Genomic DNA, 14,572 nt, shown 5'->3' with positions numbered 1-14,572 from the left:
CAGCCTCCGGTTGGATTTGAAATGGATCAGGTAGAGCATTCGTTTACGACATGGGTGGTATTAGCAGTTTTCTCTATTTTCTTCAATCGTAGGAAATAGGCATCAGCAGGGATATATGGGAGGAAACCAGTCTGCAGTAATTCAAATTGCTCCTCTGGGTCACTAGTAAAATCTTGACTCACACATGCCATGGTGTATTGTTGTCAACTCACATAATCGCACTTACCAATAACAAGTCGACCACTGCCTGCACGCCACTAAACGGAGCTGTTTAACGCTTGGGTTTGCCAAATACGTGAACTACAGCCCAGCCTAGCTTAATCTTACACTTCTAGTTCTATATTCCAACTTCATTAGGACAATCAGCCAGCTAATTATCTTAGTGTAATCCATTGATATCTGCCATCTTAAATCAACATCAGATCAGCCCTGTGATCAACAATCAAGAATATAGCTGGGCCAAAATAATTTAAGAACAGGATTACATAAATGTTTGAGGGAAAGCGAGGCAAAGTTCTAAGAAAAATTATAAGGGCAGAATTTTATGAAGCCACCAGCCCCTATCCCCATTCATAAGCTAGGTTGAACAGTTTGGTTGGTCTAAACTGTGAGGGAGCTTCCAAAGTCAGTTCTGTTTCTTATAATGTTTTTTCAGTTCACTCGAATGATCAAACAGATATCACATATTACAAAGGAAAATCGACTCCACGAAAGACGTCTGATACAGAACAATTGGAAGATTATTTTGTCATCTTTGTGGTCACCCTCAAAAGTTTATGATAAAAACACATAAAAGAATTGTAATAGTGATAAACTTGTACTCTTTTACATTTAATATACAAGGGACGATGAAGAATAATCAACAAGATCAGTAGTAACTTTCTTAAATATATTAGCTTCGAACTTGCGATATCGGGGTCATAACTATAAGGGCTCGTTTGGTTAGAAAATAAGTTATCCCGTGATAACTAATCCCGGGATTAATTATCCCGAGATTGTTATTCCACCCTCAATGTGGGATAAAAAACACTATAATCCCAGGATAACTAATCTCAGGATTAGTTATACCGAGTTTTTATCCCAACCAAACGTTGGATAAGGCGGCACTAAATTTTTATCCCAAGACTATTTTTGCTTATCCATCATACCAAACGAGCCCTAACTACTTGGTTAGCTCACTATCCCGAAGAACCAAAGTCCATTCATTCAAGAGAAATGGCATCTCTCAGTCCTAAAATGTCTAGCCAACGCTTTTATTTCTTGCTCACGTTGATTTCTAGTAATTCTTGATTTGTTTTTGCTAGACGTGCAAAAAATTCCAAAACCAATTGCATTAGAAAATGAGAAAAACTTCTTTTTTGTTCGAATATTGTTGATTCTGTAAATGTGCGACATACGGCAGAAATGGTGATGCCACTAACAATTTCATTCGATCAGAATTTTGAGAGGCAGATGAAACCATTAGCTTCGATGACACCATTTTCTAGTGGGATAAAACTGTAAAATTCATCACCTTCGATCAAAACTACAAAGTTCAAAATTTCGAGAGGCAGACAAAGCAAAGAATTTTATATATGTGATAGAAACTAAGAGTACACCAAACAGTATAGAGAACTACTATCTCCTCGAGTACACAACAGAAAGTAAATGAGACAACATATTTACATGAAAAACTCTTTGCTCAAGGGATTAAAAACCACGACCCACCGGAGTAGGATTTCAACTTCACTAAACGAGCAACTTTCAGATTACAACCTTTGCAACCTAGGAATTAACACTCTTAATCCCTCACCCCTTACAATAACTCTATTGTACGCTACAACCCTTGAATAACTCTAGCCAAGTAACCAACTATCCTTGATTAACTCTAGCAAAGAAAACTACTACCTTTGACTAACTCTAGCCACGACACCAAAATAACAAAGATTGAGAAACTTCCTACAATGACACTTCTTGAAAGTAGTATAGGTTAAACCTAGGACTTAAAACATCTTCAGTTGTTAGGATCTGGTCCTTGAGTTTGATGAAGCTTTTGTTCTTGAGAGCACCTAGAGAGCAGTGGCGGCTACACTTGAAAGAATATAATTTTTTGATTTGCAAGTGTTAGGTTAAACCTTGTAAAATGTTGTATATATATTGGGGAGCATGTGAGAAATATGTGACCGTGGATAGGGACACTTCATCTTTTGATATTGTCCTTTAGCAAGTTTGACCTTTAGCAAAACTGCGACTGAGCTGTTGTGGTTCTGCCGGTCGAAACAGTAGTAGTATCGCAGCTTTACAGCTATAGTGCGTTGATTGTACGACACTCAAGGGACCTGATTGAGAACATGGTCCTTCAAGTGCTTGTCAAATCATCAAAACACAAAATGGCATAACTTATCAATTTCCCCCTTTTTGAAGATGACAAACCCATAAATGAAATTCCCCCTGAGAACCAGGTTCCCCATGCGGATCAGCCTGAAATAACATGTTAACATCCATTGTTTTTACCCTTTGAACTTTCAGTATCAATATATCAGCATATCAATCAAATCCTCTCTAGAAAACTTCCCCATTTTAGCATTATTAAAAAGAGTTTTAAAAGCTGCATAAGCATAAGAAGTTCATTGACATTAACTCAGGGCCACTGGGGCAACACAACATGAGAAAAAAAAAAAGAATCAACAGATAGAAAGCATTGCATAATCCAGAGTAAATGCCCATGAAATAGTAACCATTAAGCATAGCCAAAAAGTAGCAGTAAAACAACACAAGCAATGATAATTAAAATGTCAAAAGTACCAATGCCATCAAAGGGATAGAAGTAAACAAAATAGGAGTTTAACAGGGGAGGAATCGACTAAAAGGACATGGAGATTGAGGAGAATCTGGGAAGGAACTAAGAAGCAAAAGCCTTGAGGAGTTTATCACATCTCTTACTGGCAGCCCTCTAATCCTGGATCATTTGATCAGGGAGCACATCAAGCTTTTGTCTCATCTCAGCATTTTCAGCCCATAATGCAACATTTGCGGTTGCTATTTCATTACTGGGACCAGGTTCATGTGCCTTTGTAGCCAGCTATGCTTTCAGGATGGCATTCTCAGCTTGGAGCCTTTCAATTTCTACAGTGGCCTGCTCCTGAGCCTCAATCAGGCTAGAATTGGTTAAATTGCTTCCAATACCTCCCTTCTTTTCCAAACACTCACATTCCTCTAAAGTCCCCACGATGAACATTTGCTTTCTAGTCCCCATAGTAGCCTTACCAGTCCTAACATAGAAGTACTCAAAAATCTTAGTCAAGAAAAAGCCATATGGGAGACCATGCTTGCCCTCTCTTACATTAACCATTTTGATCATATGCTCAATCATGAGAGTAGGGAGACTAACAGATTGAAAAGTTACTTGGGCTTCGGGAAGGACTAGGTCTGCAACCGAGGCCATAAATCTCCTTTCAAACCTTGGAAGCAGCGCTTTGTTGACAAGATCAAAAAGGAGTTAATACTCAGGCTGAAGTTGTTGCTTAAAAAACCTCACTAGTCGCAGACACTCCCCTTTTGACAAATCATATCTTTGAAAGCTTATGATGCCGTCCCTTCAATTGTTTTTAATCCATCAATTGGGACACCAAGAATTTCACCCAAATTTGCTTTGTCCATCTCAAATTCCTGTTCATTTACAGTCATGATCAAGTTAGAGTCATCAGTGTACATTAGGGAGACATAGAGCTTCTTCACCTCATTCTCAAAGACATTAGGAGCAGGAGAAACAAACAAATGTTCCCATTTTTGAAACTCCACCATCTCCACAAGCTCATTCATTCCATGTTCGTCGGCAATTTCAGGGTCAAACACTTTGCCCAGTAACACCTTTTGCTTTTTTAGATTTTCTTGCCTCTGCAATTCTAACTCCTTAGTCATTTTCCTCTTCTTGGGGGAGCTAGGTTCCTCACTCTCACTGGGTTTTCTTTTCTTAGAGGAGCCAAACACACTCTTCTCCTTGTCAATTTCTACTTCAGGTTCATTAGCCACAACTTTCTTTCCTTTTTCTTCTTGTTTCTTCTTAGAATTTTTCCTACTAGTTGTGGTTCCACTTTCTCTTCGTTATCAGATACTGTCACCATATCCTCTTCATCTTTAAGACCACACTTCACTAATTTTCTTCTTTTCTTACTCACACTTTTTTCCTTACTGGCCTTAAGGGTAACCTCGCGCTGAGCCTTGTTCCTTTTCCTGGTAGGGGGTAGCCTATAAGTAATATGTTTTCTCACATTACCACTGTTACACCCCGTACTTTTATACGTTGAGTTTCGTCGTGAGTTAATCGACGTAGATTGAGAAAGAGAAATTTTCATCGAGGTCATAAGAGATTATATGTGATCATCCTATATATATATATATATATATATATATATATATATATATGAGAGTTTATAATCATGTTTTGCAAGTGTTGGGAAGGTTGGACGTCAAATGAATCAGAAAGAGTAAGTTTCGTCGAAAGTCGGCAAGTTTGAGAATGTTATAACTCGTACTTTTGGGGTAAGACTAGGGGTTCCTAACATGCTAAAAAGGTCATTTAAAGAGTTATTTTAGTTGATCATTGCGTGTTAAGTTTTGAAGTCCAGTGAGTTGTAAAATAAAAGTCGTCACAAGTTACGTTCATAAGTTTGCTGAAATTTGGGGTCAGATGTCACTGAGATTTTCTCCCAATATACTTGGAGTTACGGGTTATTCCACCTATAAAATTGAAGGTCTACGAGTATAGTTTCCAATGCATTAAACTGTTCATCAATACGGCCTCAGAGTAGAGAGATATTCGCGTTTTTGCGAGACTGCGCAGGCAGCCAGTTTGGGGCCCACTTGAGGAGGTGGTCGGCCTTTGCTTCTTTAAAACGTGTTGTAGACTTCATGTTTCAGTTTTTCTTCAACAAACTTCGACCAAAACCTCTCCAAACCCTTTCCTACCATATCTCCAAGGTTCCTAAGCCAAATCAAAGGGAAAACAATCCAATCATTCATCAAAGTGTTGGAAACCCCAAAGAACAACAAGTCTATTGTTGTGAGCTAAATCACAGTTGGATTCTGAGCCATAGCTACTTCTTAAGGAATGTATAAAATGTTATTGGTTGTGCTTAAGATTAATTCCTTGTGGGTGAAGTCGTTTGAAGCAAAACACCATAAGATAACATTGAAATAGCCTAAATCTTGGCCAGTATTGTATTGGATTGTTTTGAGTATATATATATATATATATATATGTTTGTTGTGGCTAGAAATTATGAGAAATAATTGGATTATTTTATGGATGTTGTTATTAAGCTTATGTTTGTGTTAATTAAGTTGATTGAAGAAGAAGAAAAACATGGAAAACAAGAGATTGACGATAAAGGTTAAGGTGCTAGGTGTGTGGACTGTTTTTTAAGGCTGTTTTTATGATGCTTTGGGCTGAAAATGATATGGTAAGCATAAGTATGATTTATGAAGGTTGTATACTAATTTATGGAACCAAAATTGGATGCAAATTATGTTTCGTTATTTATAAAACGAGTTGGCCGCTCAAAATGGTTGTTAAGGTAATCGGAGAAGCTTATATTGAATCGTTGTTATTGTTGCTATTGTTGTTATTGTTTTTGGGCTGTTTGATGACCCTTAGTAGTCTTTGGGATTTAGCATAAACAGGGGAAGTGCTGCCCGATTTTCCGTAGGTTATACGATTAGCAAAGTATGATAGTTGCGACACTGTTTGTTACTGACGATATCATTTCACTTATTGTAGATGCAAGAGGATTATGATAAGATTTTTTGTGGATTGAGAAGTAGATTATCCAGGTATGTTAAGGCTATCCTTTCTTTCATTTTGGCATGATCCTTATGATATGAACGAATGAACGAACCTCTATATTACTCCACTCTTAGAATTGTGAGAAGTACTACAGTCTTTGATGTTCCTGTACCCCTTTTTATGATTAGTCCTTCTGTCCATGGGTCTTGAGATTACGTATACTGATGATGTTAGCTCAAAGATGTTTATCAAAGGTAGTACGACTTTATGTCACTCTGAGAGTTCTATTTATTGAACTTACTTATGCATTGCATTCATTTATACATATGCACATTGACCCATGACTAGAAGGAGTTATATACGCGTATATTGTATGTATGTGGGGTATGAGGAAAGGTATAGGCATTATATACGCATTACCACCTGATCAGTTGGTACATAATGATGATGATGATGATGATGCCCATAGAGGGGCCGATATGATATATGGATCGGACTGCACGTTTCGCAGCACTAACATTATGGATCGCGTTGTACATTTCACAGCACTAACAGTTATACTATGACCTATGTATATGATTTTTGAAAGAAATCATACATGTCATACGCCCTCAGAGGCCCTTCCAGTTATGCAGAGTTATATAGAAATTTCTAGATATACAGTCACACAGATACATTCAGATATATAGATTAACTCATATATCTCAGATGCTTTTCATGATTCTTACGTATATGTTCTTTTCATGCCTTACATACTCGGTACATTATTTGTACTGACTCTCCTATTGCTTGGGAGGCTGCGTTTCATGCCCGCAGGTTCTGAGATATATCTTGGTGATCCATCTATCAGGATCTCAGCTCAGAGGATAAGGTCTATGCACTCCATTTGTTTCGAAGAAGCCAGGAGTCAGCATGGTCGTATGTATATATATATATATATGCACATGTGTATGGGTATGGCGGGGCCCTGTCCCGGCCACGTTGTGTTATGTTTTCCAGTAGAGGCATGTAGACAGTTATGTACAGTCAGATAATGTCCAGTATAGTCAGATGATGTACAGCCAGATGAGTCTTTCAGAACAGATTGATACATACATGTTCTTTGTAAGTTTATTGAGAGTCATATGATTGCCCTATCGGCCCACCTATGTTTATGTTGATGTTACAAATGTATGTCAGGTGGTGCTTGACTAGTATGGTCAGGCGCCCATCATTGCCCTCCAGTTTGAGTCGTGACAACCACCACTCTATTTTGCACTACCAGAAGGTCTTTTGAACACAGTACTTACAATGATATCATTATCAGAGTCAACCTCTTAAGAAGGACTGGGGGAAACAAGTTCCTTCTCAGAGGTTCACGCCACGGTACACTAATAGTACACACATCTCCATGGTTAACAACATTCAGATTTTCCCTTGAGGGACTAGGTCTCTCATTGAATTCCCCAGTTTCGAGTACATTAACCCTTTCCCCCTGACTCTCTTTCCCCTGAGTCCTTTCCCTCTGACTCCTTGCATTGTTTCCCTTAGCATGTAAAGCATCAATAAACCCAGTAATAATATCCATTTCACTCTCCAAAATATTATACAAACCAAAATCTTTTCACCTAGGTTTCCATCAACTTCTATAGTAGAGTCCTCTACTTTTTTATCACTATCCAGAGGGTTGAAATTACCTAATTTTTGAGGTCTTTCCTTCGATTCTCCTTTTTCAACAAAATTTTCATGTTCCTTTGCACCATCATCACCAGCAGACTCATGCATGCCAACAGGACTTGATTTTTCTACAATTCGGCTTGGATCCTCTACTCAATATCTTCAGTACCCATAGTTTGGATAGAAACCTCAACTCCATTATCTTTCTCATCAACCTCCTCAGTGTTTTAGAGGAATTTTGAAATGAACAGAGTTGGACCGCTTTCCTCCGAGGTGACTTTTTCAGTGGGGGCCAGTTTCAGGTCTGCTAGTAGTTAAGTACAACAATGACCCAATGATATCTCTATATATGGTTTCATTCACATGAGAACCAGTTCATTCCTATCTAACCGAGTAGCAGTGGATATAGGTGTATCAATGGTCTTAGCATTCTCCATCTCAAATCTTTTAAGCAACTCCTTGATGTACTTTTGTTAACTGATCAAGATGGCTTTTGAAGTTTTCTTTACTTGTAGTCCCAAGAAGAAGTTCAGCTGACCCATCATGCTCATATCAAATTCACTCCCCATGAGCTTGGCAAACTCTTCACAAAGGGAATCATTCACCAAAAATGGTATCATCTACATAAACTTGCACAATCAACAAATTTCTTCCTCTTTTCTTCAGAAATAAGGTGTTGTCAATTTTTCCTCTTGTAAAGCCATTATCAAGAAGGAATTTTGAAAATCTCTCATACCATGCTCGAGGAGCTTGTTTTAAACCATATAAAGCCTTGGCAAGCTTGAACACATGCTAGGGATGCTCATGACTTTCAAAACCAGGAGGTTGCTTGACAAAAATTCCTCTTTCAAGTACCCATTAAGGAAGGCACTTTTCACATCCATTTGAAACAATTTGAATTCCATATGAGATGCAAAAGCAATAAGAATACTGATTGCTTCCATTCTTGCCACAAGAGAAAAGGTCTCATCATAATCAATGCCTTCTTCTTGATTGTAGCCTTGAACCACCAGTCTTGCCTTGTTCCTTGTAGTGTTTCCAAATTCATCAACCTTATGCGAAACACCCACCTAGTCCCAATCACTGTTCTATCTGAAGGCCTGGGGACAAGGTGACATACCTTGTTTCCCTCAAATTGATGGAGCTCTTCTTGCATAGCAGCTAACCAATCAACATCTTTTAAGGCCTCCTTGATATTCTTAGGTTCAATTTGAGATAGAAAGGTTGTGAAGGCACACATATTTCTCACCCTAGACCTAGTTTGAATTCCAAAATATAAGGGAGTAATCATATTGTTGAGTGTATGAGAACTTTTGTGCTTCCAGTTAGATATATGTACTTCAGGATTCAGGAGACCTCTCTGTTTGATCTGTCATTGACATTGATACGCCCAAATTACACCTAAATTATGGTGTAAGGCGGTTGGCGTCAAATATAGTAACCCAACTAGGTTAGGGTCGAATCCCACAGGGAATAAGGTGTGAAATAAGTACTAATTATATATGTTACTAATCTCTAAAGACTTTAGTTCTATTCTGACAAGTGGAGAAAAAGAGTTTTGGTTTGTATTCGCTATTTTGAAGTATTTGGAAATTGTTTGGATTAAAAGAACCAAAGTTGTGTCCCCGCAGTGATTAGATGTTATGCTACGGGTATCAATATGATATATTTCTAATGGGTGGTGGTTTTGTATGCACTTAATCTCTAATACAGGTCCTAATATTTTCCAATAGTTAGAAAGTATTTCTTTTCATGATTTTCCCAAATATAGAAGAGTTTGCAAGTACAACCGATTAAATATGATAAGTAGAACTCATCTTATCCCTAAGTGAGTTCATTAAACGAGGGTTAGCGCCCCGAGTCCTTATTATATTATTTCAACTCAAACCCTAGTTCATCTTTCCAAACAAAACCAGGGTTTGTGCATAAGTAAGTGTTTGTAACCACTAACTAACAATGAATATGAGAAATAATAAAACACATCACAACCCATTATATATATACAATGTTAGACACCCATTACATAACACCCATAATTTGGGTCCACAACTTTGATTAAAGAAACTACTCACACATGTTACAAAAGTAATAAGCAATTATAGAGACATAAAGCTTACGCAGTGTAATAAAGATGGTGGGAATGGAATCTTTTTGTCTTCACTAAGCTCTAAAAGTGGTGTATTCAATGCTCATCCACCAATTGAAAAAGTGTTAAATGTTGGAGAAAAATCTGATGTGTACAAAAACCTAAAATGTTCTTTAAATAGACTCCAAAAATGCACATCAGCAATTGGCAAAACAGCTCCTGGTGGCAGAATCGACGGACCGTCGATCAGTTCGACGGGCCTTCGATTCCTTCGTCTTTTAGTTCTTTAGTTTGATGGTCCATTCGACGGTGCCGTCAACCAGTTCGACGCTCCGTCGATTCTTCCGTCTTTCTCTCTTCTGGTTGACAAGACTGTTTGACGAGACAAACGATGACACGTCGATCCAGTCGATGCTTCGTCGATGGCTCCCTCCTTTGTCCTCTTCAACTTAGGCCATCACTGGAAAATGTCAAATCTTCATTTCTGGGCAATTTTTCATTTTTTCTTTGTTTTTGCTTTTGGGCCATCCCTTCCTAAAACACAACAAAACACATTAAAATGAACCAGACTTACTCAAGAACACCCAAAATTCATAGAAAAAAGACGTTCGAATGTGCCATAAATCCGCGGCACATCAACACCCCCAACTTAGGATCTTTGCTTGTCCTCAAGCAAGTCAGACAAAACAGCTACAAAATAAAAACTACAACTAAACTAAAAATAGAGTAAATGTAACTACAATGGTGTTTGTTCATTACTATCGGCATGTGCGTTTTCACATCAACTCCCTCTTTCCTTATTTCAAAACAAAGTTCTTTCATCAACTCCCTCTTTCCTTATTTCAAAACAAAGTTCTTTCATCATAACTTATTAGAATTGACTATGACGCTTCAATCAATGACATCACATTATCAGAAGCATTTATGCGTGCAAGTATTCACCATTATGCCCTCATTTAGATCAGAGAATGTCCCACTCACAATTTTAAGATAAGAATCGGGATAAGGATAAATGAGAATAGAAAGCACTCACACTCACAAAGAAGTTCATGATATACAAGTGCAGATACCATATGCTTGCCCTTAATTTCAATGTCTAACACTTTCAGATGGTTCAGTTGTGATCACTATAGGACTTGTTCTTGGGTTGTAATATAGGCTTGGGGACGGTTAGGATACTTATTTGGGAGTCAGTGACTCATCGTCCTCGACACTACACATTCTCACTTTTTGCACGCCCATTCTATTCATGATTAATCCTTCAACTTTTGACTATGATGTGATTTGATTCCTACTAGAATTTATAATCTTTCTATGAGACAATTATTAAAAATATTTTTTTTCACATCTAGTTCTCGACTATTTAACTCATACACCCCCAGCTTTAGGCTTTTAGCCTCTACTTCACACATATGCCACCTCCAACTTAGGCGATTTTCCACTTTTCTCTCGTAGAGTCAAGGAGGGAACGGGTGCAAAGATGGAATTAATTCATGAAAAGGGGCAAAGGTTTGTTATGGCTAATCAAGAAAAATGGACAGAGGCTCAACAGGGGGAACTAATGATATTCATATAGAACGGGTTTTGAGTTTTTTAAGGCTAAAGTGACTATTTACAAGGAAAGCCTATGATCACTTCACAACCAACTATCCTAAGAAATATAGCACAACTTACCAGGCAAGTTCTAGATCCACAAATGCCAACAATGAACACAGGAAGTTCTCACACGCACCATGGCATAAGGATTTGAACACTCAACCCATACACACTCTAATATCTATGATGTCACAAAAAGAACCATACATGTCAATTCATTACAACTTATGATAGGCCATAAAATTTCGGAGGGGTCAATTTCAAATCAATTCATTTCCAATTTCAAAAACATCCTTTTGTTCCAATTTGTTCTCAAAATTCATGCCATAAGTTCAAAATGCAACAACCAGTACAGTCACAATTACTCTAAGCAAGATTTAACACATATATACACTATAAGATACATTAGGTTACCCCACCCCCAGCAAAAAGAGGATGCACTGTCCCCAATGCATCAAAATCATACCGTCACCCCATGGTGGAGGGGCCGACTTGAGATGCTCTAATCCAGTTGCTGCTGCTGAGGTGTCTCCTCCACATCAGTGCGGATGGAAACTCTCTCTACTGCTGGCTCAGCGGACCCAGGAGGTGAGGTTGACTGGCCCTGTGGCTGCAGGTCCTGAGGAGCTATCGTAATCGGCCCGACTGGTGCTGGGATAACACTGGTGCTGGAAGATTCTTCGGTGAACCTCGTGTCTAGGCGCGACCGACAAATACTCTCCTGAAACTCGAGGTCCTCATCCGTATTATCATCCTCCTCACCATCATCATCAGCCAATGTCTCAGTCCTCTTTATCTTGAGACTTTCCTTAGTCTTTTCCTCAGTCACCAAGTCAACTACTTTGATCAATCTGAAATACTGGCGACTGGCACAGGTGGTGTCGGGTCATCCACAATAACCTGCTCTCGCGCACGAAGGGCCTTGACCTCAATTCTGAGCTGTGCAAGCTCGGTCTTCCCATCCCCAAAAGTACCACTCTCATTTTTCTTCTCAATAATGAGTATCCGCATCTCTAAACTGTCAAGTCGCGCATTCACCCTGGCGTGATGCCTCTCCATAGCCTCCTGAAGATGCTCCAACTCTTGTGCAATCTCTTTGCGAACAAACCTACCTAACTGCTATAATATCCAGGTCACCTGCTGATCAGCTCGCTCTGCCTTGATGGCAAATTCTCTGAAGTTCGCCCTGTTGAGGACAAAGATATCCTCGGAGGCTGATGCTGTAGCTGAAGGAGGAATAGGAGCTGAAGATAGGACAGAAGGCCGAGGTGGGGCCTCTGAAAAAGTGGTAGCATCAACTACAGATGGTGTGGAAAGGCCCTCAGTGCCCAGATCAACTGTACCCTGTGGAACTGAATCTATAACATGCTCAATCTGCTCATCCAAGAAATATAGCAGTGAAGTACTGGTGGCCTGAGATGTACGGAGTGTCTCATCCCTACTCCGTGTGATGTCACATACCTTTGTTGTTGGGAGAGTGGCTGCGAATGTATCAATATGTCTCACCTGGGCCATCCTGCACAATTGTGTGATAAGCCACGGGAATATCAAAGTTTTCGCCTCCTGTGGTACGCGTGCCCGAATGGCTCTACTGATCAATTCATCAAAGTTCATCGGGTACCTGGATAGCATGGTAGCCACAACCACTGCTCTCTCCGGTGTGACTATGTTATCCGCTCCCGTACGCAGAACGCGATAGATGACGAAATTCTACCAGAATTTATCTTCCAAGTTAATATCAGCCTTATGTATCTTGGCAGCCAAGTTACTCACCCATAGGGCCTTGTCCGCCGGACTTCGAGCCATCATTGTCGCAAACCATTCTCTCACAGATTTCTCAACTCTTCTTTCAAACTTATCATCATATTCCACTATGGTTTTCTCAACGAATTCATCCCCAAAATAAAACCTGTTGATTGTGCGGGCCGAGATATCAACATGTACACCTCTTTTGTTCTTATGTCGCTGCTCTAGCAGCACTCTGTAGGTAGCATAGAATTCCCGAACCATGGTCGGGCAATAATCCCCTGGAGACTGTGTGAATGCCTTAAGATGATAGTGCTGGATGAGATCAGTAATCCGAGGGTAACTCTCTAATCCGCTCATACTGATTTTTTCCTCTTCTTGAATATTTCTCCTCGTGTTACCCCCGGTGACTGTAGTCGCCCCCTTTATGTAGTACTTTCTGCACCCATCATAAGGGAATCAGATTGCAGCTATCTTCCTCTTCTACAGCCGCAGCCGCTCTTGTTCCTCATCTAAATTCCGTTCATGAGCGGCTTGTTGCTCTGTTTCTGCCTCGCTAGCACTCGCAGATGTGGAGGATGACTCCCCCTCTTCAAACTGGGAGTAGTTTGGGGCAGGTGATGCTGCGGGAGGAATGGTGATCCGTACTCTCGTTCTAGTCGTTGGTACCACCTCTTGACGTTTAGAGTTTGAGGGTTTATCTTTTAGAGTAAGGGCCGATTGTCTCCGACCTCGGCCTTTTTTAGGACCACCACCCCGCTTGACTGGATTCTTTGGAGACATATCTTAAAGTTTAAAGAAGACTTGATTTTAGCACTTAAGGAATGATGAACTCACAAAGAGCTACTACTGGGGTTATAATACTACAGAATGAGAGAAAACTAGGAAGAGAATAATGGTTAATGATAGGAATGGTGGTTAATGGGTGAATTTAAGAGAGGGGAAGGTGGAGTAACTGTTGGGTAATAGTTATGGGTGAGGGAAAGGTGGAAGAGGAGGGAGGATTTGAAAAAGAAGAAGTGGGAAGAGAAAGGGACGCGTCGGGTTATATAAATGCAAGGGAGAAAAATGCCCGTCAAATTAACCGTCGTTCAATTCGACGGAGCGTCAAACCTGTCTTCGAAAGGCCATTATTTCCAGTGATGAATCTTTCAGGTGGTCCATTTTGACGGCGCATTCTACGGCTCGTCGAACTGATCGACGGTCCGTCGAATACGCACCGTTCATCTACTTTCCTGGCAATTTCTGGATTCAACACTTAGGTTCCTAGACACATCAACAAGCATCAAAACAACACAAAAACAAAAACCAACAAAACGAAAAACATAATGCGAAAATGAACATGGGTTGCCTTCCAAAAAGCGCACAATTTAATGTCGCGGCATGATGTGATACCACTTTAGGTCCAGTGCCATGTTTCAACCGGTGAGCATCGACAATCTTATCTTCATCAACCATCCAATGGTAGTGCTTTACCCGATGGCCATTCACTCTGAAAGTACGAGTCCCATCTTCGGACTTCAATTCCATCGAACCATTAGGTGAAACACTCATCAAAGTAAAAGGACCGGACCACTTGGATTTCAATTTTCCCGGAAAGAGCTTCAACCTTGAGTTAAATAGCAACACCGAATCACCCAGTTGAAAATCACTCTTCAAAAGTTTGACATTATGATAATGCTTCATCATTTCTTTATACAAAGCCACACTCTAATAGGCATAAT

General features: G+C 39.7%; 1 protein-coding gene across 1 annotated transcript; it reads right to left on the bottom strand.

The window, feature by feature from the left end:
- Positions 1–8,175: 8,175 nt before the first annotated feature.
- LOC132601354 (uncharacterized mitochondrial protein AtMg00820-like) lies at positions 8,176–8,660 on the bottom strand. The gene is made up of 2 exons (XM_060314450.1): positions 8,541–8,660; positions 8,176–8,490 (listed from the first exon to the last, which is right to left on the bottom strand). Exons 1-2 carry the CDS (start codon positions 8,658–8,660, stop codon positions 8,176–8,178), a joined length of 435 nt encoding a protein of 144 aa, XP_060170433.1.
- Positions 8,661–14,572: the final 5,912 nt, after the last annotated feature.

Source organism: Lycium barbarum, chromosome 7 (genome assembly GCF_019175385.1).
Source record: "Lycium barbarum isolate Lr01 chromosome 7, ASM1917538v2, whole genome shotgun sequence".
NCBI classification, from domain to species: Eukaryota; Viridiplantae; Streptophyta; class Magnoliopsida; order Solanales; family Solanaceae; genus Lycium; species Lycium barbarum.
Note: the sequence above shows the minus strand (reverse complement) of the source record. Positions and strands in the feature narration are given on the sequence as shown.